Source organism: Hemiscyllium ocellatum, chromosome 7 (genome assembly GCF_020745735.1).
Source record: "Hemiscyllium ocellatum isolate sHemOce1 chromosome 7, sHemOce1.pat.X.cur, whole genome shotgun sequence".
Taxonomy (NCBI): Eukaryota; Metazoa; Chordata; class Chondrichthyes; order Orectolobiformes; family Hemiscylliidae; genus Hemiscyllium; species Hemiscyllium ocellatum.
This window is the reverse complement of record NC_083407.1, coordinates 101,032,637-101,060,392: the sequence shown is the minus strand read 5'-3', so window position 1 is coordinate 101,060,392 and position 27,756 is coordinate 101,032,637. Positions and strand designations below refer to the sequence as shown.

The 27,756-nt window shown below is 43.6% G+C and overlaps 1 protein-coding gene across 1 annotated transcript in view; it reads right to left on the bottom strand.

Annotated features, from left to right (window-relative positions):
• Nucleotides 1–604: 604 nt before the first annotated feature.
• LOC132817571 (thrombospondin-type laminin G domain and EAR repeat-containing protein-like) overlaps nucleotides 605–27,756 on the bottom strand; it is an 87,523-nt gene continuing 60,371 nt past the window's right edge. Inside the window, exons 9-12 of the mRNA XM_060828081.1 lie at nucleotides 26,996–27,225; nucleotides 10,226–10,413; nucleotides 2,746–2,847; nucleotides 605–2,170 (exon numbers count right to left, since the gene is read on the bottom strand). Coding sequence (XP_060684064.1) covers nucleotides 2,017–2,170; nucleotides 2,746–2,847; nucleotides 10,226–10,413; nucleotides 26,996–27,225 — 674 coding nt within the window. The 3' untranslated portion in view covers nucleotides 605–2,016. The remainder of the gene's footprint in view (nucleotides 2,171–2,745; nucleotides 2,848–10,225; nucleotides 10,414–26,995; nucleotides 27,226–27,756) is intronic.

The following is a 27,756-nucleotide window of genomic DNA, read 5'->3' as shown; positions in this document are numbered from 1 at the left end:
TCCTGAAAGATCTGTATAAAATTGGAAGCAGTGTACACACTGTGGACCAGCAGATTGTTAATCTGCTACCAAATCCTTCCACTACAGTTGTCCAGATAGAAAACAATATGAAGTACTCCTTATTAATCTGATGAATGATTATGAGTAAGCTGTTGAAATGTAAGGAAAATGCTCTGAGCCTTGTGCCTCACTGTTGCAGAGGTCAGCTCGCAGTTACAAAGGCATGTCCTCGTTTGTTCTTCTGGGATATTTCATCCTGTACACTGGTTCAGAATTACCTCGCGCACATTGGCAACCTCAAAAAGGAAAGTATCTGCACATAATTTAAATGTTGGATTGTTGGCTCAAACATTTGATTATTATTTTATATGAGGATCAAATCCTCTTTAAATAAATAAATCAGAAATGAATTCTTTGTATTTGCAGATAAAGAGGAAACCAGGATATGGAATAATGTTCACATAGTATGGATGATCAAGATTTCAGACCATAATATATTCATACTCTAGAAAAAAAAATAAATCCAGATGTAATTAAAACAGAAAATACACATATAAACCATCCTTCATTTGAATTTTTAAAATAATATTATTTTCATCCTTAAGATACCAGAGTAAACCTATTGTTTTCTGATACAATTCCAGATACCCTGCGCAAAGATGTTTCCGGAAGGTTCCTTGTGAGGAAGACACATGTTCTCCTGGTCTGACTGAATTGGGAACCTGATCTCAAAGTTCCAGCTTAGGTAGTGTTTTATGTTCCAAATCCAGGTTTGGTTAGAAGTTCCAGGCCAGTTACATTTTGATGCCGTAGCTTTATGTAGTTTCCTGTTGTCTGGCCTGTCCCGTGCAGCTTGGTACTCCCATTCAAACCACAATTCAGTTTCCTTTTCCCAGGTCCAGTTTAGTTTCCCAGCCCAGGCAGACACAAAGGGACAATTACATTTCCTGTTCTTCCTAGTACAGAGCAGCAGTTTCAAATAAATTCAAAACACAGATTGGATGAAGTAGCTCATAAAAGTCAAAGGAATTAGGAATGTTCCTTATCTCCTAGCCCTTCCTTGCTACAACATTCCAATCAGATTGAGGCTCTAACCAGTGGGTATCAAACCACAGTCTGTCAATTTGCGCAGAACTTGCAATATAACACTTTGAGGTATACCTGCACCCTAAGTGAAGATGAGCTAGTTGTTTGCTTTTAAGAGGTTCTCCTATATTTTGCCCTGGCTCCGCCTCCAAGGGAAGTTGAAGACAGATCCTGCAAAACCATTAGACATTGTTACCTTTCATAATGGTTCCTCAACAAACTTATTTCCCCTTGGTTCTTCTGTGTGAGGTTTTCAATTGCTTTCATTCAGCTCAGCTAGGCGACGAGATGAGAATGGTTCTATATAGTGCAGAGTAAGGCGAGCCATGGGAATGAGATCAAAGCAGTAACCGTGGGGTGGGAGGCCTGCTCCCTGCCTTTTAGCCAAGAAATTTGTCCAAATGGAAACATCAATCCATGTAGCAATATGGACACTGCTGGGAGTACCGTGTGTGTAAGTATACACAGTTATTATATATTTATCCTATATATAAATCTATATAAATAAATAAAAATCGCTTATAGGTCAAATTCTCTGTCCATCCAAGAATGCCATATATCATGGCATATTCATCTTCACGTCTCATCACCTCAATAGAGCATCTGCACTCAGTCAGTTCTTCCAGTCACATGTTCATGGTAGTACAGGGAAAATAACTGAGCAGCAAATTCATAAAGATTACTAAAGAAAAATCCAATGGTGCCTTCTTTTCAGTGCTCAATGTAATCTCCTAATCCCAGAAATGAAAAAGGAATCCTTCAAACAAAGTAAGGATTGCCCATCCTGCTAATACAAAACCTGGTTAGCAAGGGAAACTGCTCCCTGTGAGAAAGACCTTTTGGGCTGACTGGTCACTTGAGTGAGCTGAAGGATCTTGAACTTGAATTCAATGCTTTTTCAGCAGAGTGTTGACTGACTTGTCCCCTTTGTCAATAAGTCTTCAGTTTGAGCACCTTGGAAATGCGTTCCTTTGCACTGGAATAGATGAGGTATGAGCCATCTGCTGTGTGGAACTTTTCCCAGTCTGTGCATCCATATGTTGGGAGCTGGTGGACTGGAACAAAACTTTCATAACCCTGCCACCTACAAGAGAAAAACAAAAGGTCTCTTAGCGACTGTTCGGTCAAACTTTATCTTTTATGTTTCAGAATGTGCTCACATCCAGTCCTCAACATCAACAATGTGCATTTATGTAGCAATTTTATCATAATAAAGCATACCATGGGGCACCTCCAGAACATTATCAGATAAAGTTTGACACCAACCACGTGAGGAGATATTAGGACAAGTGAAAATAAGATGGAATTAAAGGAATACCTTAAAGGAGGAAACTGAGGCATTGAGGTAGGATTCTTTAAAGTGGGAATTTTCCAGAACTCTGGATTGAGAGAGTTGAAGGAACAGCTGCCAATGGTGGAGCGACCAAAACTACTGATGCTCAAGAGATCAAAATTGGAGCTGGTCCCAGGAATTAAAGAGAGAGGGAGGAGCCAAAACTGTGGAGGGATTTAAACATCAGGATGAAAATTTAAAAATTGAGGTAGAGGCAGGCTGGCAGTCCATGCAGCTCAGTAAGCACGGTGAGAACAACTGAGCAGGACTTTGTATGGGTTACATTCAGTCCTGACATTATCTCCTGTGTGAGATAGTACGCTCACCTGTATATAACACTGTTTAAAAAAAACTTGGAGCCATCAAAAGAGTTGGCCACGACCAGAAAACTGTCATCACCCACAGTGAAGAACTCCCAGTCAACTGCACTGTAACAGAAAGGAGATTAGAGCCAATGAGACCACAGTAAAATCCCTAATCTCTGTTAGAAGTTATCATACAATATAAGTTCCTGGTTCTTACAGAATTCCTTCCTGTAAAGTTTGTTATCATATAGATGAATAAGGGATAATTGAGATATTTGAGATATCCCAACAGGATCCCCCCTCCAAGTTTGCCTCCAAGCCACACAACATCCTGATTTGGAACAATCTCACTGTTCCTTCACTATCACTGTGCCAATATCCTGGAACTCTCTCCCTCAGTGCACAGTGAGTGTCCCTACACACCCGGGACTGCAGCAGTTCAAGACGGCACCTCACCATCACCTTCTTAAGGGCAGTTAGGAATGGGTAATAAATGCTGCACTAACCAACACCACCCCCTTTTGGTGAAAGACTGAAAAACAGTGAAAGGATTTGATTGTGTAGGGAGAGAGAAAGTTCAGAGATTTATGGGTGATCTTATAGAGGTTTATAAATTCATGAGGGCTATGGATAAAGTGAATGGTAGGTATCCTTTCCCTAGGGTGGGGGACTTTGAGACTAAGGGGCATATTTTTAATGTGAGAGCAGAAAGATTTAAAAAAGACATGAGGGGCAATTTCTTTACACAAATGGTGGTTTGCATGTGGAATGAACCTCCAGAGGAAGTGGTGGATGTGGGTACAATTACAACATTTAAAAGACACTTAGATAGGTACATGAATAAGAAATGTTTAGAGGGATATGAGCCAAGCACAGGCAGGTGGGACTAGTTTAGTTCAGGATTATGCTCGGCATGGATGGGTTGGACCGAAAGGTCTGTTTCCATGCTGTATGACTCTGTGACTCAATGGTGGCAGAATCCAAAAGCAAAGGGGACAGAACCCTAAAGCTAGGATTAGGCCATTCAGAATGATGTCAGGAAGCACTCCTTCCTGCAAAGGGGAGTGGAGATTTGGAACATTCTCCAACAAAAAGCTGCTAAGTGGGCAGAAATAGCTGATTTCTGTTCCTATGTGTTTGTTTTGGAACTGACGCACCAAGTGAATATCTACTTGCGGCGTATAACATTGCAAGGGTTTAGATGGAATAGAAAAGCCGCATTCCTCTCAGTTAAAGGATCCATTGTAAAGTGTGTGGAGAAGGATTGCTTGGATTCAGGGTAAGAGTTCAGTGGGAGACATTTTCACTTAGAATATGGTCAGGTGCTGGAACTCACTGTTTGAAAATGTGGTCAATGCTGTAATCTTTGAAAAACTTTGTGAGGTATTGATAGTCACTTGAAGTACTGGAACCCACAAGGCTATGAACTGCTGGCAAGTTGAACTGAACCTGGATTGTACTTTTTTGGATATTACAGGGAGGATAGGCCCAGTGGCCTCTCTCTGAGCCATAAAATTTAAAGCACATACAAATAGATTCAAGAACAGCTTCTTCCCCACTCTTATCAGATTTTTAAATGGACTTCAACGTTAATTCTGATCTCTCTCTGCACATTCTCTGTGGCTGTAACTCTCTGTAATCCTGCACTCTCTTCTGCTACCCTGATGCATATTGTATGGTATGATCCCCCTGCAAAGCATGCCAAACAACACTTTTCACTGTATCTCGGTGACAACAATAAATCAAATTTCTACAATTCCATCAAGATTCACAGAGTGTGATAAAATCAAGATGGAAAAAGAATAACAGGGCACAGCCACTAGGTGGTGCTGTCGACAGGCAAACTCTCAGTGGTTCCAGTGAAGTTCCTCAGAAGCTGCAGGATTAGCAACCCAATATTCAGTCGCACACTTTACAACCTCCCGGCCTCTCAGCACTGAATGGATCCCAATTTCAGACCATTACCTCTGTTCCCTCTCTAATTTCCCTTCCTTTCCCTTTGCTTGTTTAGGTTTCATTTTCAGTCAGCAACAGCTGGGCACACCTTTCATTCCTTTGAAAAACTCAGCAGGTCTGTCAGCATTTGCGGAAGTAAAGCACAGCTAACATTTCGGCTTCAGAACTTCTGAAGAAGGGTCACTTGAGCCAAAGCATTAATTGTGCTTTGTCTCCACAGACGCTGCCAGTCCTGCTGAGTTTCTCCAGCAATTTCTGCTTTTGTCTCTGATTATTGCATCCACAGTTCTTTAGTGTCTTTCATTTCTGTTTATTTGTTTGCCCTGTCACCATTCTAGTTGATCCCAGAGGTCCAAATCTGTTATTCTATTTCTCCTGTATTCCACCCTCGCACTGATCTTCCTTTTGCTTGTGTCTCCCACCTGCTCCTGACTCAAAACCTAGGTACATAAGCAGTCCATGCTGAACATTAGCCCAACACTAAGCCCAACCGCCTATCCTGGGCCATATCCCTCCAAAACCTTTCCTATTCATGTCCTTATCCAAGTGTCTTTTAAATGTTGTAATTGTGTCAGCATCCACCACTTCCTCAGGAAGTTCATTCCACAAATGAACCCCCCTCTGTGTAAAAAAAAATTGCCCTCATGTCTTTTTTAAAATCTCTCTCCTCTCACCTTAAAAATATGCCCCCTAGTCTTGAAATCCCCCAACCCTGGGAAAGAGCAGCAGCCATTCACCTTATCCATAGCCCTCGTGATTTTATAAACCTCTATAAGGTCACTCATCAACCTCCAACATTTCAGTCCAAATCATTTATGTAACTGACAAAACGTAGAGGACCCAGCACTGATCCTTGTGGCACTCCACTGGTCACAGGCCTCCAGCCTGAAAAACAACCCTCCACCACCACCCTCTGTCTTCTACCTTTGAGCCAGTTCTGTGAATAAAGTCCCAGCCTTTCTTTCTAACGCAAACTTTCCATACCTGGTAATATCCTGGGAAATCTCTTCTGAACCCTCTCCAGCTTAATAATATCCTTCCAAAACAAGAACTGGACGCAGTATTCCAGAAGATCTCTAACTTTCTCCCAGTTTCTAAGGGATGCTCACAGAGTTGAGATCTAAACTCTGCCTTTCTTTCTCTCAACCATGACCTGACCAGTTTCCCTGGCCTTTTCTGCTCTTATTTCAGTTGACTTCCAAGTTGAGAGTTTCAGTTTTGTTAAATCCTGCATTCTCCCACACCCCTCTTGCCTTCCCCAGCCCCATGGTCAAATCTCCCTTATTTTATTTCCTTAAATTGCTCACCCTGGATGCTGTTGTAACATGACCACTAGTGTATATAGACAGTGGCAATGTTTGCACATAGATTTCTCATAATTGCCTCGGAGATTTGATTGAATGTTAATATAAATCAGCGCACACAGAAGGCTTTTTAAATTAAAAAAAACAAAACTATTGCTTATGGTAATCTAAAGTAAATCAAAACATATTTGGAACAGGTGGGCCTAAATAATTTGTGTACAGTTTAATGTGCATTGTTACTTTTATATTAAATTGTGTGTTAAGGCAGCACCATTAAAATCCTTTGTTCTAAAAAGCCAAACCTTGTTTCATTTGGCATTTAATTGCAAGTCTCACATCTTTACTTGCTGTCATTAGTTTCAGGGTGTACACCGGCATTTTGCCCTGGAGGCCTTTTCATGCGTGTGAGACACACACAAACAGCACTCACAGAGATTTAGGCATAGAAGATCGATGGGTCAGCTCCCCAAAAGTGATGCATTCGCCAGGACAAAGACAAAGGAGTCATCTCTTTATTGTGATATGAGCAGTAAGTGAATCTCCAAGAGCAGATGGTGGAATCTCACCCACCAGCAGGGGGGGATAAAGACCTGCAATCATTGAAAAGGTTCCCTCCGGTATGGAAACAGGCCCTTCAGCCCAACAAGTCTACACTGACCTCTGAACCCACCCAGACCCACCGACTAATGCACCAAACATTATGGGAAATTTAGCATGGCCAATTCACCTGGCATGCACATCTTTATGATTGTGGGAGGAAACCGGAGCAAACCCACGCAGGCACGGGGAGAATGTCCAAACTCCACAGAGACAGTTATCCGAGGCTGGAATCGAACCCGGGACCCTGGTGCTGAGAGACACTACTGTGCCACCATGCCACCCATTTAGGGGCTTACTGCCTACAGAGAAACCCAGTCAGAGCTCCATTGCTGTTTTGAACCTCCCGACCCCAAAATCTTGTCACGACCACTTCACTAGGCATCAAATCCCCCCTCCCCAGTTTGAGAACCGCTGATCTAGACTGACGTGGACCAGTGCAGTCAAGGTCAGGGTGGTGCTGGAAAAGCACAGCAGGTCAGGCAGCATCCGAGGAGCAGGAAAATCGACATTTCGGGCAAAACCCCTTCATCAGGAATCTGACGTGAACTAGTGCAGTGCTGAGGACGTGACAGGCTGTGAGAGGTGCCACCTTCTGGATGAAAGGTGTTAAAGCAAGCCCTCCTCAGCTGGACATAACATTTCTCCAAGGGGAGCAGGGTGGGATCCTAGTGGTCACCTCGTGGATACTTGTAGGAATTTCCTGGTTGGTACAGCCTCCATTGCAGCAGTGACTATACCTTGAAAGCAATTTATCGGCGAGAAGGGACTTCTGGGGCAAGCCAGTTCATGCAAGGTGCTATAGAAATGTAAGACACACTTTCTTTTCACACCACTTTTCCAAGACAGCTGGTTCTTGGCTCCTCTGCATACCCGCTCCCAAACAGAGTTACCCTACTCCACAGAGCGAAAGGTAACTAGTTGAAATACTTTAAAGACACTTCCTGAATTCAGTGAAAGGCAGGTAAAAAAAAAGTGTGGGAACCACAGGATCAAAAGCTCTTTGAGCTGATCTGTACCTGAATTCTACCTCCCCTCTTGATTGAGAATCCTGTGTGACCAGAGCCAACAAAGAGACCTATTTCGAAGTTTCTAATTGATTCCTGGCTTCAACAGCTTTTTGGGGATAGTTTTCCAGGATTCCGCAGCCTTATTGAGTGAGAGGAGCTGAATGACATTTCATGTTCCTGCGGAGTATTTCCTGACATTGTTCCTCAGCGTCCTGCCTCGAATTTTGTTCCTTGTTCTGGACTCCCCGACCAGAAGAAATAGTTTCTCTTGACCTATCTCTCATATCCTTTAAACAACTTAAGCACCTCAATTAAATTATGCTTTACACTTTTATACGTGAATGCACCCAAAGCCAGTCTGTGAAATCTATCCCTGTGTAGGTACTCAAAAGGGACTGTTCGATACAGCTGACAAAGAGGCAGGCGTACCTGGGGCCCATCTGGGTGCCAAAGGCCAATCCCTGCATTTGGAGGAAATGGGAGGAGTTAAAGGAAAGGTTGTTGAGGGTGAGAACCAGTTTGGTGAGGTGGAGGAGGGGGACTTGATGGGTATACTGAAGAGGACTCAGCAGACCCATCCAGTCCCCCTTACACCAATTCCTTCCTCCGCCTGGCTGAACTGGTCCTCACATTTAATTACTTTCTCTTTAACTCCTCCCATCTTCTCCAAATCAAGGATTGGCTGTGGTCACCTGGATGGGCCCTAGCGATGCCTGCCTCTTTGTCAGCTACATCGAGCAGTCCCTCTTCAGTGCCTACACAGGTACTGTGCCCCAACTCTTCCGTCGTTATCTCGATGACTGCATCGGTGCAGCATCCTGAACCCAGGCCGAACTGGGGCAGTTTATCAACTTCACCCACAACTTTCACTCTGCCCTCAAATTCACTTGGTCCATCTCGGGCACCTCCCTCCCCTTTCCATCTCCGGTGACAGTTTCCAGACGGACATTTACTACAAACCCACAGACTCCTACAACTACCTGAATTACACCTCCTCCCATCCAGTATCCTACAAGAACTCCATCCCATTCTCACAATTCCTCCACCTCCGCCGCAGCTGCAAGGATGAGGAAACATTCTACTCCTAAGCATCCCAGATGTCCACCTATTTTGAACAACATGCCTTTCCTCCCTCTGTCATCCAGACAGCCCTCCACCGCCCTACCTCCATGCCCTGTTCCACTGCTTTAACCCCCGCCAATGCAATAAAGACAGAGTCCCCCTTCCCCTCACCTACTACCCCACCAGTCTCCACATCCAACACATCATCCTTAAACACTTCCGTCAACTCCAACCAGATCTCACCACCAAGAACATCTCCCCCTCCCCAGCCCTCTCTGCCTTCTGCAAGGACCACTCACTTTGACAGTCCTTGGTTTGCACCACTCTCCCCACCAACGTTCTCCACACCCCCCCCGCCCATCCGCCCACCCACCCCGGTGCATTTCCCTACAACTGGGAAAACATGCACAACCTGCTGGTACACCATCTACCTCACATCCATCCAGGGCCCCAAACAGCCCTCCCAGGTGAGAGAGAGGTTCACCTGCCTCTCTTCCAAGCTAGTTTACTGCATCGGGTGCTCCTGATGTGGTCTTCTCTACATTGGGGAGAGCAAATGTAAACTTAGGGAACAGTTCACGGAGCATCTCAACCAGGCCCACAGGGGCCGACCGGACCTCCCAGTCACTGCTCATTTTAATTCCCCTTCCCACTCCCTTTCCGACATGATCATCCTTGGCCTCCTCCTTTGCCATAACAAACCACACCGCAAATTGGAAGAATAACACCTCATCTTCCGCCTGGGCAGCCTACAGCTCAGAGGACTCAACACTGAGCTCTCCAATTTCAAATAACCTCTCTCCCCATCCCCTGACTCCATTCCCAACCCCACCCCAAGCCTTCCACTGCTCCCTGCCACCAACCGGATTCCTTCCTCCCACTGGCCAACCAGGTTGTACCCTCTACCTGCCTTCACCTATCCCCACTTCGCCATCCTGCCCCACCTCCCCCTTTATCTGCAGATCCCCCTACACTCACCCCCAGTCCTGAAGAAGGGTTACACCTGAAACGCGACTTCTCCACCTCCCGAAGCTGCCTGGCTTGCTGTGTTCTTCCAGCCTCCTGCTTTCGTATTTTCAGCATTGGTTAGTCAATCCTGTGTCCAAGCTAATAAATAATCTCGGATGATCTTACTACTGGGGGCTTGGGAAGTTAATAGTACCTTGTTGCTTTCTCCATGGCAATGCCATGGCCAATCACAGCCAAGGTTAATCAATGGTTAACTGGTTATTCAATCAGTGTCTTTTTTACTGTGCAGTATAAATTGTGGTGATCATTTAAAATTTGGCATTCTTGTGATTGCCAGGACGGTTGCAAGGTCCTCAGCAAGATGTCTCTGCCTTCAGCAATGGGTCAGCATGTTCAGTAGGGTTTAGCCAATAATTTGCACCCTTTCATATTCCAAGTATTGAATATCAAGCGACCATCCCAGAGATCCTGCCTGTGTCCTGCGCAGCCATTCTGTGCAGCTAAACTTCCTTGTCGTGCCTGGTTGTTGAAATAAAGGATCAGAATAAACAAAAAGAAGGATCTATTTAGTAAGAGCCCCACTCAGCCACATTAAAGAGCTACCTGTTTGTTGGAATGTCTTGAAACTTGACAAACATCTGGGCAGTGATGTTGAGTTCATAGATGGTAGAGTTAATATTGAAGGCGTTGACTCTATTCACTGCCCCTGTCTCATAGCTCTGGCTGTTTGCAACTGCCAGAAACACTCTTTCTTGAACGCGGAAAACCTCCCAGTCAGTAGCACCAAATGTCTGGGGAAGAAAGGTAGAGTTAGTGCTCCGCTGATTATGAACAATTCTGATGACATACAAGCATACAATATGCAAGGCATCATTGACAGTGTAATCAGCAGTACCCACTCAGTCATAACCTGCTCACTGATGCTGAGTTTGGGTACCTCCAGGGCCACTCAGCTCAGGAACCCATTCCAACCTTTGTCTAAAAATGGACTTATAAAGAGTCAAAATGGTGACTGTCTTTGACATCAAAGCAGGAGTCAAAAGGAATTGAGGAGTGGGCATGGGGTGGGAGCTCCTCATTGGGTCGAGTCATACCTTGCACAAAAGGAAGAAGATTGTGGTTGTTGGGGGTCGGCCATCTCAATGCAAGGGCATCTCAGTTCCTCAGGGAAATGTCCTACACTCAACCTTCTTCAGTTACTCCATCAATGACATTCCCTCCATAAGATCAGAATTTGGGATATTTGCTGATAATTCCACAATTCCACGCTTCCCTGATACCAAAGTAGCAAGACCCAAACAACATTCAGACTTGGCCTGATAAGTGACATGCATTTATTTTGAGAGGGCTTGGATATAAAAGCAGGAAAGTCCTTCTAAAGCTCTAGAAGGCTCTGGCCAGATCACATTTGGAGTATTGTGTGCAGGTTTGGGCCCCATATCCTAGGAAGGAGCACTTCCAGAGGAGGTTCACGAGGATGGTCCCAGGAACGAAAAGCTTAACATATGAGGAAGGTTTGAGGATTCTGGATCTGTACTCGATGGAGTTGAGAACGATGAGGAGCGATCTAATTGAAACGTACAGAATACTGAATAGCCTGGACAGAGTGAAGTTATTTCCATTGGTGGGAGAGACTAGGACCTGATGGCACAGCCTTAGCATAAAGAGAAGACCTTTTAGAATGGAGATAAGGAGAAACTTATTTCGCCAGAGAGTACTGAATCTGTGGAATTAAATTGCCTCAGAAGGCTGTGGAGGCCAGGTCATTGAGTATGTTCAGGATGGACATAGATAGTTTCTTGAGTATCAAAGGGATCAAGGGTTACAGGGAGAAAGCCGGAGAATGGGGTTGAGAAACTTATCAGCCATGACTGAATGGTGAAGCAGATTCGATGGGCTGAATGACCTAATTTCTGCTCCTTTGTCTTATGGCCTTATGGTCATATGATAACATTGATGTCACACAAGTACCTGGCTATGACAATCTGCAGAGAGATTAAACCATCATCCCGTCACATTCAATGGGATTCCCATCACTGAATCCCCTGCTATCAAAATCCTTAGGATTTCCATTGACCAGAACCTGAACTGGACTAGCCATACAAATGTAATGAGTACAAAAGCAGCTCAGAAAATAGGAATTCTGAGATAAGTAGCTCACCTCTTCTCTCCACAGAGCCTGTCCATCGTTCATAAAAGATTTACAAGGATGTTGCCAGAGCAATAGGGAGAGGCTGAATAGGCTGGGGCTGTTTTTTCCCTGGAATATCAGAGGCTGAGGGGGTGACGTTATAAAGGTTTATAAGATCATGAGGGGCATTGATAGGATAAATAGACAAGGTCTTTTCCCTGGGGTCGGGGAGTCCAGAACTAGAGGGCTTAGATTTAAGGTGAGAGGGGAAAGATATAAAAGAGACTTAAGGGGCAACTTTTTCATGCAGAGGGTGGTACGTGTATGGAATGAGCTGCCAGAGGAAGTGATGGAGGCTGGTACAATTACAGCATTAAAAAGGCTTTTGGATGGGTATATGAATAGGAAGGGTTTAGAGGATTATGGGCCAAGTGCTGACAAATGGGACTAGCTTAATTTTGGATATCTGATCAGCATGGACAAGTTGGACCAAAGGGTCTGTTTCTGTGCTGTACATCTCTATGACTATCTACAGTTCACAAGTCAGGAGTGTGATCAAACTTGTCTGGCTCAGTGTAGCTCCAACAACACTCAAGAAGCTTCCAGCTCCAATGGCTCCACATTTTCTACCACCTACCAGTAGTAATTCAATGTTGCGAGCTTCCATTTTGTGCCAGGAGGATTTTTTAGAATGCTTCAAAGGTACTGAGACAATTGCCAACTCTATTATCTGCTCTGTCAGTTTAGTGTCTGGAAAGGCACATTTGTTACCCTTGTTATGGCCTCAACTAACAAAGTGAGCTGCATTTAGGGACAGCACGGTGCCCTAAATAACAATCCCTGAAACAGGGCTCAGGCCTAAAAACAGAAAAGGTACATGCGACACAGTGATGCACTTAGTACTGTACCACAGAAAGACGGATATCAAATTCTTCACTATGAATTGGCAAGCCATGGATCCATTATCCTGCAGCTTTTCCTTCTAGGACATCAATCCTAAGCAAAGAATTGCAAAGTTTACCCTCACATCTTGCTGATCTTTGAGCACTTTGTACGTCTTTACAACATCATTTTGGTCCTCTTCTGTTAAGCCTGATTCTGAGTCTATGTAATCGCTCGTTACTAACTGCTAGTAGTATTTTCACAATCCACCTAACCAATTCTGCAACTACTTGGTCAAGGAGGTAGAACAGCATTCTTTGTTAAAAAAGTTGGAACTTTGCTAACAGATCCATGGCTTTCCAATTCATAGTGAAGAATTTGATATCCGTCCTTCTGTGGCACAGCACTAAGTGCATCACTGTGCCTCATGTAGCATTTCTATTTTTTGGCTTGAGGCCTGTTTCAGGGATTGTTATTTCGGGCACCGTGCTGTCCCTGAATGCAGCCCGTTTTGTTTTCGGTATTGTATAAACGTAGGTACATTCATCTCAAGTTCAGCACGGGGCCGACTGCAGACAGCTGTCAAGTTTGAAATGATCTTTCACTGGGGTGGGTTTAAATCAGCTTGCCGCCTGCACAAACCTGGCCAACTTGGGGATACCCCTCCGTTTGTGAAGAAATCTTATTTTGTTTTCTATAGAGAGCCAACACCAAGATTGACAATATATTGGGTTAGCTGTTGTTCGCCCTCCAAGGTTCTAAGGCTGGTGTCATCTTTGTTTTGTTTCTTTGAAAGAAAAATATCCCAGCTGCACATATCTAATAATATCTTCATGTTATCTAAATGGAACACAAATTAGGTACATGGATTCCATTTGCATGAAGATCTCTGGTGGGTTTATTTGCAATTAGAGTCATAGAGATGTACAGCATGGAAACAGACCCTTCGGTCCAACCCGTCCATGCCAATCAGATATCCCAACCCAATCTAGTCCCACCTGCCAGCACCCAGCCTATATTCCTCCAAACCCTTCCTATTCATATACCTATCCAAATGCCTCTTAAATGTTGCAATTGTACTAGCTTCCACCACATCCTCTGGCAGCGCATTCCATACATGTACCACCCTCTGTGTGAAAAAGTTGCCCCTTAGGTCTCTTTTATATCTTTCCCCTCTCACCCTAAACCTTTGCCCACAAGTTCTGGACTCCCCGATCCCAGGGAAAACACTTTGTCTATTTAGACTATCCAGGCCCCTCATAACCTCAGCCTCCGATGCTCAGGGAAAACAGTCCCAGCCTGTTCAGCCTCTCCCTGTAGTTCAGATCCTCCAACCCTGACAACATCATTGTAAACATTTTCTGAACCCTTTCAAGTTTCACAACGTCTTTCCGATAGAAAGGAGACAAGAATTGCATGCAATATTCCAACAGTGGCCTAACCAATGTCCTGTACAGCCACAACATGACCTCCCAACTCCTGTACTCAATATTCTGACCAATAAAGGTTTGCATACCAAACGCCTTCTTCACTATCCTAATTACCTGCGACTCCACTTTCAAGGAGCTATGAACCTGCACTCCAAGGTCTCCTTGTTCAGCAACACTCCCTAAGACCTTACCATTAAGTGTATAAGTCCTGCTAAGATTTGCTTTCCCAAAATGCAGCCCCTCGCATTTATCTGAATTAAACTCCTTCTGCCACTTCTCAGCTCATTGGCCCATCTGGTCCAGATCCTGTTGTAATCTGAGGTAGCCCTCTTCGCTGTCCACTACACCTCCAATTTAGGTTTCATCTGCAAACTTCTAACTGTACCTCTTATGCTCGCATCCAAATCATTTATGTAAATGACAAAAAGTAGAGGACCCAGCACTGATCCTTGTAGCACTCCACTGGTCACAGGCCTCCAGTCTGACAAACAACCCTCCACCACCATGCTCTGTCTTCTTCCTTTGAACCAGTTCTGTATCCAAATGGCTAGTTCTCCCTGTATTCCATGAGATCTAACCTTGCTAACCAGTCTCCCATGGGGAACCTTGTTGAATGCCTTACTGAAGTCCATATAGATCACATCTACCTCATCAATCCTCTTTGTTACTTCCTCAAAAAACTCAATCAAGTTTGTGAGACATGATTTCCCATGCACAAAACCATGTTGACTATCCCTAATCAGTCCTTGCCTTTCCAAATACATGTACATCCTGTCCCTCAGGATTCCCTCCAACAACTTGCCCACCACTGAGGTCAGGCTCACCGGTCTATAGTTCCCTGGCTTGTCCTTACCACCATTCTTAAACAGTGGCACTACATTTGCCAACCTCCAGTCTTCCGGCACTTCACCTGTGACTATCGATGATACAAATATCTCAGCAAGAGGCCCAGCAATCACTTGCCTAGCTTCCCACAGAGTTCTCGGGTACACCTGATCAGGTCCTGGGGATTTATCCACTTTTATGCGTTTCAAGACATCCAGCACTTCCTCCGCTGTAATATGGACATTTTGCAAGATGTCACATCTATTTCCCTACAGTCTGTATCTTCCATATCCTTTCTCACAGTAAATACTGATGCAAAATACTCATTTAGTGTGTCCCCCATTTTCTGCGGCTCCACACAAAGGCCACCTTGCTGATCTTCGAGGGGCCCTATTCTCTCCCTAGTTACCCTTTTGTCCTTTATGTATTTGTAAAATATCTTTGGATTCTCCTTAATTCTGTTTGCCAAAGCTATCTCATGTCCCCGTTTTGCCCTCCTGATTTCCCTCTTAAGTATACTCCTACTGCCTTTATACTCTTCTAAGGATTCACTCGATCTATCCTGTCTATACCCTATATATGCTTCCTTCTTTTTCTTAACCAAGCCCTCAATTTCTTTAGTCATCCAGCATTCCCTATACCTACCAGCCTTTCCTTTCACCCTAACAGGAATATACTTCCTCTGGATTCTCGTTATCTCATTTCTGAAGGCTTCCCATTTTCCAGCCATCCCTTTACCTGCGAACATCTGCCTCCAATCAGCTTTCAAAAGTTCTTGCCTAATAACATCAAAATTGGTCTTTCTCCAATTTAGAACTTCAACTTTTAGATCAGATCTATCCTTTTCCATCATTATTTTAAATCTAATATAATTATGGTCGCTAGCCCCAAAGTGCTCCCCCACTGACACCCCAGTCACCTGCCCTGCCTTATTTCCCAAGAGTAGGTCAAGTTGTGTACCTTCTCTAGTGGGTACATCCATATACTGAATCAGAAAATTGTCTTGTACACAATTAACAAATTCCTCTCCATCTAAATCCTTAACATTATGGCAGTCCCAGTCGATGTCTGGAAAGTTAAAATCCCCTACCATAACCACCCTATTATTCTTACAGATAGCTGAGATCTCCTTACAAGTTTGTTTCTCAATTTCCCTCCAACTATTAGGGGGTCTATAATACAATCCTAATAAGGTGTCATCCCTTTCTTATTTCTCAGTTCCACCCAAAAAACTTTCCTGGATGTATTTCCGGGAATATCCTCCCTCAGCACAGCTGTAATGCTATCCCTTATCAAAAATGCCACTCTCCCTTCTCTCTTGTCTCCCTTTCTATCCTTCCTGTAGCATTTGTATCCTGGAACATTAAGCTGCCAGTCCTGCCCATCCCTGAGCCTTGTTTCTGTAATTGCCATGATATCCTAGTCCCTTGTTCCTAACCATGCCCTGAGTTCATCTGCCTTCCCTGTTAGGCCCCTTGCATTGAAATAAATGCAGTTTAATTTATCAGTCCTCCCATGTCCCTGCTTGCCCTGACTGTTTGACTTGCTTCTGTTCTCAACTGTACCAGTCTCAGATTGATCTCTTTCCTCACTATCTCCCTGGGTCCCACCTTATTAGTTTAAATCCTCCCAAGCAGCTCTCGCAAATCTCCCTGCCATTGAAATGACATATACAGTACTGTAATTTCCCAGATAGTCTGTACTCTGAGTGCTACAGACAGAAAGCCCGTGATCTGGGTGGTTGGCTTATTTGCATATTGAGGCGTTAATGGGAATTCACCCTAAACTGTAGTCAAAGGCTTAATCAAAGGGTAAGCTTTTAAAGGAGCATCTTTAAGTTGGGGGATGGGAACGGTTTTTGAAAGCATTGGAGGAACGAGATAACTAATGTGGAGAGGATAGTGAAAGGATTGGAAAACTGTTCAGAGGAGTTCAGTCAGGATAACTAAGCTCTGAACGAAGAGAAGCAGAGGGAGGAGAAACATAAACAACTCACTGGAGGTGGAGGCTCGACAAATATCCCCATCCTCAATAATCAAAGAGACCAATACAACAGTGTAAAAGATAAGGCTGAAGTATTTGCAGGTGCGAGGTGGACGATCCATCTTGGCCTACTCCAGTGGTCCCCAGCATCACAGATACCAGTCTTCAGTCAATTTGATGCACTTCACATGATATCAAGAAACAGTTGGAGACACTGGATACTGCAAAGGCTATGGGCCCTGACAACATCCTGGCAACAGTACTGAAGACTCGTGTTTCAGAACTTGCCACTCCCCTAGCCAAGTTAATGCCAAGGGCAGCACGGTGGCTCAGTGGTTAGCACTGCTGCCTCACAGCCACAGACACCCAGGTTTGATTGTGGAATTTGTCCATTCTTCCTGTGTATGTGTGGGTCTCCTCAGGGTGTTCCGGTTTCTTCCCACGGTCCAATGGTGTTCAGGTTTGGCGGATTGGCAATACTAAAGTGTTCACACATCCTGGGATGTGCAGGATAGGGGGGTTGGCCATGGGAAATGCAGGGTTGCAGAGATAGGGAAGGTGGGATGACTCTGGGTGGGATGCTCTTCAGATAGGCAGTATGAACTTGATGGGCCGAGAGGCCTGCTTCCACACTGTAGGGATTCTATGATTCTATTTGCAGTTGGCAAAGCAACCATGAGGGAGCTTAAGGAAGAAAGGGGAAGGTGGGGGCCTGTGCAGCTGTTTCAGCCGCAGTTGGAGGTAAAGGCTGTAGAGATGGAGAACCTGGTCATCACTCCCCAATATGCAGGGACATCCGGCTGAGCTCATGTTGCAATATCGAGAGAGGAAATGGTGCACAGGCTCCATGTCACTGAATCCAAGTATGAAAAGGAATGGTGAAAATCTGTGGCATAACGCCAATATTGTGAGAAATATAACAGACATAGGAAAGAGTGGCCAAACTGGCGAGGGAGCTCATGGAGATGTGAACAGAGATTGTGAGCATCAATTGAAACAGTTGAGCAACTCAAGGAATGGAATCCCTCACAAGTCAAGAAGACCACCTCCTGGTGAAACGTGAGAAGTAACAGAAGACAGTGAGGGAAGTGCATAACACACCGACAGTGAAGAGAAAAGAACGCATCCAGACAACCGCAGCATGATGGAACACAGAGACAACAATAAACTCACTATCGACAGACCAAGAACAGCCAAAGTTGACATCCACACTTCCAGGAGATTACACCATAATAAGATCAGGAAATCCCGTCAAACCGTTGATATGCTATACGGACTCTTTGACCTCTGTACTTGTTTGTTTTACAGTCCTGTCACTTCATAACTCATTTTGGTTTAACCAATTTTTATCTGTTTTCGTTTGTAGTGTACAAGAGAAACTTCTGACGAAAAGGAGGATTAGCTCTCATATTTGGCTCTCATATTTAGCTCTCATATTTAGCTCTCATATTTAGCTCTCATATTTGGCTCTCATATTTAGTTCTCATATTTGGCTCTCATATTTGGCTCTCATATTTGCAGTGATGTCCTTTTAAGAGCTCAACATGTAAATAAGCCAAATATCCAGATATTGTCACAGGAGCACAGGCCATAATCTGTCTACCCTAAAGCACACAAGGCACAAACTGCATCTGGAGATTGATCACTACTTGTATATATTAGTTGAGCTGTAAATAAGTCCACCAGGGAGATTTAAATAAAGGGAATCCACACGCCACTGTTTGGGCGCTGCTTAAACTCTATCTGCCAGAGAAAATGGTGGAGGTTGGTACAATTACAACATTGAAAAGGCATCTGGATGGGTATATGAATAAGGCGGTTTTAGAGGAAAATGGGACAAGTGCTGGCAAATGGGACTAGATTAGGTTAAGGATATCTGATTGGCATGGACAAGTTGGACAGAAGGGTCTGTGTCCGTGCTGTTTACCTCTATGACTCTGTGACTCTGTAATCCATTTGAATTAGATTTAGATTACGTAGGAATATTATTACAGCTACCTGTCTGCTACATTCTGATTCAGGACTTCACAAAGTGGGGCTTTGGACCTCGTTAAGTGTTGTCAGTTGAAAGTTTGAAAGTTGCAATAGCTACGATGGAGCCCTGAACAAGTTTTCACCACTGTGCCCCCCTAACAGACCACACTCTCATAAATTTCTATCTGCCACCATGCACCCTGCTCCCATCTCCACTCTCACTGAGTTGCCATGACAATTTCCAAGCTTCAGAATGGGGTCATAGAGGGAAGAGGTTTGGGAAGCATTTCTGATAATGCCCCTGTTTCACACCTTGGAATGCTCTAATACGAGATAGAAGCTTCACATCTGTGGAGGTTGAAGTTAAAATCAGACTGTGCTTAGCTACAGGAATGCAGAATCTAGCAACAGCTGATCCAAACATTTGGATACAAGCAAGACCAATAGCTCACCTGCCCGTAAATTCAACTGGTTGTGAGTTCTCCCACTGCAGACAGTCATCTACATAACCAAGGCTGACTTACCAATGCTGCACTGTTGGAGATGCAGACTCACATGTGATGCCATTTCTACCCTCTCAGAAAGATCTCCTGATGCTTTTACAAAAAAAAACTGGCCAATATTCATGCCAGAGAATGTTTATTTATCGTTACATTATGGTTTGAGGGATCTTTCTGTGCACAAAATGGCTGCTGCTGTCTGACAGTGGCATCACCTCAAATGAAAGTTGTTAGCTCGAATACGCTTTGGGACATCCTGAGATCATGAAAGGCACTACAGAAATGCAGCTGTCGTCATTATAATGAGGCCAGCCAGTTGGACATCATAGAATATGAGTTCCCTGGGTACAGCTGTTAATCTGGTCCAATTGGAGAGCCCTGTTTGACAGATATAAATAGGCGTGTCTCCCACTGTTAGGCAGTCGTGTGGGGGAAAAACAAAAGACAAGAAAAAAAAGCAGGAGTGTCAGAGGTTCGGTTGACTCTGAGAGCTGGCTCTGAGGGAGCTGGATCAGTGTCAAGGACTCTCCACATGTAAATAAAGGGTGACTTGACAATGGGATACCACCCTCTGTGGTTTTATTTCAGTAACCTTTTCCTTTTAGATTTTCTTTAGATTACTTACAGTGTGGAAACGGCCCTTCGGCCCAACAAGTCCATACCGATCCTCCAAAGAGCAACCCACCCAGACCCATTCCCCTACACTTAACACTACGGGCAATTTAGCATGGCCAATTCACCTAAGCTGCACATCTTAGGTGGGAGGAAACTGGAGCACCCGGAGGAAACCCACGCAGACATGGGGAGAATGTGCAGATTCCACACAGACAGTGTTGTAACATCCATCGCCCACTATCACAATGGAAATAGAGCTTGCCTTATGTTGTTTTTGCTGGACAACGATCCCAGTCTGAATGGCGAGTACAGCAACATGAAGTAACCACGTGGCTGCTTAGGGGAGGTCTCAGTGGCACAGACGGTAATGTCTGTGCCTCTGATTCCAAGACCCACTTCAGGACTTAACAACCACAGAAGGTGTGTTGACAAACCAACCAAACAGAGGGAATACTTGCAAATCCTTCCACTCATTCAAGTGTCAGTCAGTAAGAATAGGGGAGCTATTGAATCGGCTGCTGTGATGATGATGATGGGAAGGATTTGGAACCTCCCACATTGTTATCCATTGTTCTGGACTGCACACACACACACATATCAAAGTGTATGCTGTCAAAGCAACTCAGACCCTTTGGGGGCCAAATGACTGGATATCTGATCAGATTGGTGCCAATGCAAAGAGTTTGATTCCCACTCTGGCTGGGGTGGATTTAGGTATCTGGATTTGGTGGAAGTTATAGCACTGTGGGTCAGACCTGTCAGCAGATAGTGAGCTCACAAAGAAAAAGACAGACCACCAGTAAACCCAGAGTGGTGGGTTGTGTGGCGCTGGTGTGGAGAGACAATCAAATTCATTAAAATAATGCTCACAATTAGCCAGAAATAGGGAATCCATTGGCAAAACATCCAACAGGACACAGTCCCTGGCAACTATCTTCATAGAGTTCGAATTCAAAAGTGAGAAAATAATGTTTTGTTGTATAAAGCATTGGTCAAACCTGACCTGGAGTCATTGCATTCAATTTTGAATGCTACACTGACAGTACATATAGGGCAGCACGATGACGCAGTGGTTCGTACTGGTGCCTCACAGCGCCAGGGGCCCAGGTTCAATTCCCGCCTCAAGTGACTGATTGTGTGGAGTTTGCACATTCTCCCCATGTCTGTGTGGGTTTCCTCCGGGTGCTCCGGTTTCCTCCCCCAATCCAAAGAAGTGTAGGCTAGGTGGACTGGCCATGGGAAATGCAGGGTTACAGGAAGAGGGCGAGTCTGGGTGGAATGCGCTTCGAAACATTGGTTTACACTCGATGGGCTGAATGGCCTGCTTCCACATTGTAGGGACTCTATACCTAAGGAACAAAATTTGGATCTTAATTGGGCCACAGCACAGATACAGCTGACTGATCCAGAGGGGCTTAAATATTTAAATCGTAAGGGTAGGTTGATTGGATTGGGTTTGTAATCCCTTGAGTTCAGAAATCTGAGGGGGTAATCTGATCGAGATGTTTAAATTGATTCAGAAATTGATAGGTAGAGAAAAACTATTCCGCCTGGAGGCAGAACAAATGCATATCTACGTTTTATATTTGCACCAGACCACACAGTTGTGGAATTAGAACGTTTTTTTCTTTGCAAAAAGAACTGTGGAAATGTGGAATTTCCCCTAACCCCCTGCCCCTGACAGGCTGTTAGGGTGGGTGAAAGCCGATTGGAATTTCTAAGACTGAGATTGATTGTTTTCTATTAGGTGAAGTCATTAAAGGAATATGTAATTGAGGCAGGTAGATAGAGACATGATTGAGTGAACACTGGAGCAGGCCTGAGGGACTGAACGACGTTCTCACGTTTTCATAGAGAATGGGGACTGGGACTTTCCAACAAGAAAGAAGCATGACAAAAAGGGAATATGACAAGACAATTCCTGTTAGGTATCATCGTTTACTTGTGTCAGCTGCTTGTATCTCTCAGTCTATTCCCCAGGGACATTTCGGTGCCCTCAGATGGGTTGTCGACACAGAGTGAAGCTATTCCAAAAGAATTCTTTTCTCCAGACAAGATGATGTCAACAATTTAACTCGTCATTTCCAAATCCAGATATATTCTCTTATGTTAGTTTTAGTATTTATAACTATTAAAACTATTGGGTGAGCTCTCGAAATGTACATAGGCAAAACTTCACTTTATATCAAATTAACCTCGGCTTGAGTCTTGAGGACTAGGATTTTTCCGGGGAATATCTGTACACTGACTGAGATTTCTTTGGGAGATACCTATATACTAACTAGGATTTATCCAGAAAACATTTATACATTGACTGGGATTTCTTAGTGAGATATATGTACACTGACTGAGATTTCTCTGGGAGATACCTATGTACTAACTGGGATTTATCCAGAAAACATTTATACATTGACTGAGATTTCTTAGTGAGATATATGTACACTGACTGAGATTTCTCTGGGAGATATCAATACATTGCTTGAGGTATTTCTGAGGGATATCTTGTGACAATGCTGTCACTTTAGAAGGACAAAGTTAAAAATCACACAACACCAGGTTATAGTCCAACTCATTTATTTGGAAGTACCAGCTTTCAGAGCACTGCTCCTTTATCAGGTAGCTAGTACTTCCAAAGAAACCTTGGACTATGACTTGGTGTTGTGAGATTTTTAAATTTGTCCACCCAAGTCCAATACTGGCATCTCCTCATCGTCACTGTAGAAGTTATTTTATCCCAAGTGTTTTTGAAGAGAGGTTATAAGGCAGCGGTGCAGAACCGCTCACTTGAAGATGACGTAAGTAAACAGCTTAGGAGGCTGTGAGTTTTTTTAAACAGCCTGAACGGGTGCGGCCAGCTCTCATTGATCAGGATTTCCGGGATTTGATTTTCTCAGTATAGCATCAGAAGCTGTTTGCAGTCTTAGAAGAGTTGGAAGCCTCAGCAAATAATTCCTAGCTGCTACTTCTTTGGAAAACCCCCCTGATGTTTCTTCCTCCCAGATGGAAGTTTGCATTTGAGAATCTGTGCCTGAATTTGCCTTTTTGCCAAGGGGTGTGTGTTTATGGATGTTACTATATTGGAGCAGTTAATTCGTAATTGTTATTGTATCTACTATTCTGTTAAGTTTTCCAATACTTAACTTATTCTAAATTCCTCTTTCTTTTGTTTATATTTTAACTATAGTGCTTAAATAAATTGTGTTTCGCTTAACATCGAGTAGTTTGACCAGTCACATCACATCTGGAACATGCATTTATTTCTACTTTTAAAATAAGGAAAAAAATTAGGGTCTAGGCTACCTTCTGAAAATATTTTGAGGGGATCTGGTCTGGTCCATAACAAACTGTACACTGAGACTTTTCTGGGAGATATCAATACACTGACTGGTGTTTCTCAAAGAGGTGGCTGTAGACTAATTGACATCTGTCAGTCTTTCCCTCAGGAAGTTGCTACACACTGAACTGGAGGGTCTGATGTTTAATACCCTCCTCAATCAGGCATTCAGGCAAGATTTGCCAATTATCTGTTATCGCTAATGATATTCCCACTGTTTCCAAGGCTGGGCAGAAAACATTGGTTAGTTCTGAAGAGCAGAGAAGGCACTTGCCCAGTGGTGTTGTTCCAGGAGACACAGCAATGAATCGATAGCAACCAGCAGCTGAAAAGAAGGAAAGCTCTATGATGAAGGCAGCCTGTCAACTCTGCTCTCTGATACTGCCGCACAGTGACAATCCTGTCTGCCCTTGAAATCGCTACAAAACATGAGCAATCTTTATGCCTCCCTCTGCTTAGATTGTGAAACCATTTGGCTCAGAAAATGAAATCTGATTTCCTTGTAACAAGGTGTAACTAATCCTGCAAGTCCTGAGGGTTTAAGTAATGTAAATATTTTGTACACACAGCATCTTCAAGATTGTGCTGAATTGTCAGTCATTTGTAAACAGTGGCCTCAAGATGACGCTTATTTAGCGATCAACTTTATTTACATCTTGAAATTTTCCCTATCCTATAGCTTTCTCGTGTGTGTGTGTGTGTGTGTGTGTGTGTGTGTGTGTGTGTGAGAGAGAGTGAAAGAGAGAGATGATTGGTGGTGTTTTAACCTAAAGGTCACCATGCCTCAGGTGAAGGGACAGGTTGAGAACACAAGACCATCATGACAACCTCATCCAGCATGGGAATTGAGCCCACGTTACTGGCATCACCCTACATTGTAAAACAACTGTCTAGCCAACTGAACTAACCGACACCCAGCACTGGAAATTCATTCCTCCCAAAACCCACCACAGATCATAACCTGTATTTATATATAGCCTTGAACACAGAAAAAGATCCTGAGCTTCTCTACTGGAGCACAGCCACAGAAAACTTGATGTTGAGACTCATAAGGAGGTCAAAAGGAATACATGGGCGGAGATTTGGAGAGAGAATGCCAGAGTTTAACATCAAGATGGTTGAAGACATGGACAGCACTGATAGGAATTGCAGGAATACAGAAAAAGACTACAGGGTGAATACAGTGTTGGCAGAGGCTGGTAAGATCGTGTACAGATCTTAGTTGGAGTACCCACAGACTTCCCACAGACACGAGACCGTTACCCCTGTTGTAAGTGCCTTTGGATGCATTCATTTGGGCGCAGACATTAAACACTTATTAAAAAAAGTGATGTCAGGAATGGTGCAGCTGAAAAATATGTGAATTAAGAAAGACTGCTACTGAAAGAAACAGCAAGGAAACAAAATAAATGCAGCAGGCTGCCACTGCAGGTATTAGCCAGGTCAAAATGGCCCTGCGTTTTCCAGTCCCCACTATAGAGGAAATAAAAGGAAACTTAGAGTCATAGAGATGTGCAGCATGGAAACAGACCCTTTGGTCCAACTCGTCCATGCCTACCAGATATCCCAACCCAGTCTAGTCCCACCTGCCAGCACCCAGCCCATATCCTCCAAACCCTTCTTATTGTTATACCCGTCCAGATGCCTTTCAAATGTTGCAGTTGCACCAGTTTCCACCATTTAGACATAATCCGATGTCCAGCAATACATGAATTCAAACAGCAAAGGCAGTAATGGTGCGGGTTCATTGCTGTGTCAATTAGCAGTGCCAGTTTCTTTCTCTGTCTCTCTTTCTCTCTCTCCTGCACTGACCTCACCATGTGCTCCCTTTGTCTGTTCCTCTCCCTTTTAAAAGTGCAGTTGTTTTGACTTTTTCTTTCTCCAAAGTTCCAAAACAATGCAACATATAAAACAGCAAAATATGAATAGTTACAGAATTATTGTTTTAAAAAGATGAGTAAATAAGATGAGTAGTTGTGGTATCAGTGAAAGTTAGTGAACGTATGCAATATAACTTATTGCAGCCTAGATTTAACATAGAGGTGGAGGAGCCAGAAAGGAGAAATTTGAAAATGCACTTTTCAACCTATACTAACATAATGTACGAACAGTTTGCTGAAGGAAAAAGGAGGATGATTGGTCGAGATGTGATCATATTGGCACATCTAGTTGGATCTGTGAGTTTGGGCAAGTGAAATTAGAAATAGGATAGTCTTAGGCATGAGGGATCCTGCTGCGAAAGCACATCTGCAGAGAAAGGAGAAACTTACACTTAACAAAGCTACTGACATGTGCAGAAGCGCTGAGATTGTCAATCATCAGCTTGAGCATATTAATGAAAAAAACCTGGTGAGGCTTTCCATTAGACATCCCAGACTGAATAAAAATAATTGATTAGAATAAAAGGAAAAAAAAATTGCAGAAAAGTCAGGAGAAAGACTGAGGTGAGAGGGCAGCATGTAACTATTATGCAGAATAAATATGTAGCAGTGAAGGAAAGGGAATCAAGTGAATTGGAAGTAAGTTAATGCTGATAGATAGATGGAGAGGAAGAAGGTGGAAAAATCAATTTCACATTGATTTAATGTTTACAAAGATACAAACATAAGCCACATTTTCATAATTCATCAACACTGAGGTTGGATTCTACCCAAACCTGATATTGGTGAGGATTAGTCACTGTGTAATTGCACGGCATTCTTTTGTTAGTCAATTATGTGAGGGTTCACAATGAGACTACACAGAGTTCATTGACATCATATATGGGTATTCATTGAGGGGTGGGGTTTAGATTCAATTAGTCACCAAATCTGAAACAGAATGCCAATCTCATTAATAATCACAAAACTCCTGAACTGTATTTAACCCATTCCGTTCTCTCTGTGGGAGGAAATTTGCCAACCTTGCAGGGTCGGGCCTGGAAGAGATATCCAGGCCCACACCAATAAGGTTGACCCTTGTTTACTCTCTGAAACAACCAGTTCAGCTGCTTTGTTGTATCCAACCACTGCAGAAAAAAATACGTCCATATACTATCCTGGTTTGTGCACAGCGCAGTGGTTACAGTGATACCTGTGGAATCTTGTGTATTAGACAGGTATGTTTTATTTTCACTCATGTAAGAATGGAGACCCCATTTCAAAGTAAAGCATTTCCTGTGATGGTTTCTGATGTGTTCCTGAGTAACAGGTTAAATGGAGTTTAGACACAGATCACCTATAATCTCATTAAATAATGGAACAGATTTGAGGGACTGTATGGTCTCTTCCCGTTGCTATTTCCCATGACGGGTTAGGATGCTTTATAAATGCAAATGTCTGCTCCTATTTCCTCATCTTGTGAGGTCTGGTGACTACTTAAATGATGGAGGAGAAACATAAAGAGAAAATGCTAAAGAAACTCAGCAGGTCTGACAGTATCTTTGGAGAGAGAAACAAGCGTTAATGTTTCAAAACAGATATGACTCTTCAGAACTGAAAGGGGATGGAAAATGATGGAATTTATGCTGTTAACAGAAGGGGAAGAGGGAGTGGAGCAGCATTAAAGTTGTCAACAGCATAAAACCACAATGTTCCAGCCCTTTTCCGTTCTGAGGAGATTTGAAATGTTAACTCTGTTCCTCTCTCCGCAGAAGCTGCTGAGATTCTCAGTGCTTGCTGCAGACTCCCAGCAGTATTTTGCTTCCTCTTGGATACTTACTGGGATTGACTGGAAAAGTCGGAACATTCCTCCTAGCTGGATGTAAATCCGAGAGTAGATCCGGGTTGATGTCCCATTGAAGGTGTTCGCCACCACCAGAAAGGAATAGGGTCCGATTGTAAAGAATTCCCAGTCATAGGCTCCTGAGGTTGGGATGGTCTGGTTCCTTTCAAACATACGGGCGTTGGGGTTCCACTTGTAAATGATGCTGTCAATGTTGTGATTGTTTCCTTAAAAGGTAGAAATAAACCCAGTCAGATACCAGAACATAACCCCGTTCCTCACTAAGAAAACTAACGGGGTCATGTCCACATATACCTACAGCAGAGCAATAAACAGTGACTACATTCCCCCAGTAGACCAACAGCCTGTGACCAAGGAGAAAGAAATGAGCTTGTGTCTTACCTCTGACAACCACAAGACAATCACAACACACTTTACAGGCAGCAAAGTACTTTAGAACTGTGGTCACTGCTTTATAATGTGGAAAATATAGGAGACAATCTGTGAGCAGCAGGATTCCACACAGGGCAATGAAATAAATAGCCAGCCAATTAATCTTTCATACATATTGGTTTCAGGGATAAACATTGTCAGATTGCCAATGATAATTCCCTTGCTCAGTTTCATTGAGGACCATGGGATCTTTTACATCCACCTAAGAGGGGAAGCAGGGTCTCAGTTTAATGTCTTTTCCAGAAGACTGCTTTTCTGGGCAGTGCGGTGCTTCCCCAGTACCACACAGGAGCAGAAGCCTGGAT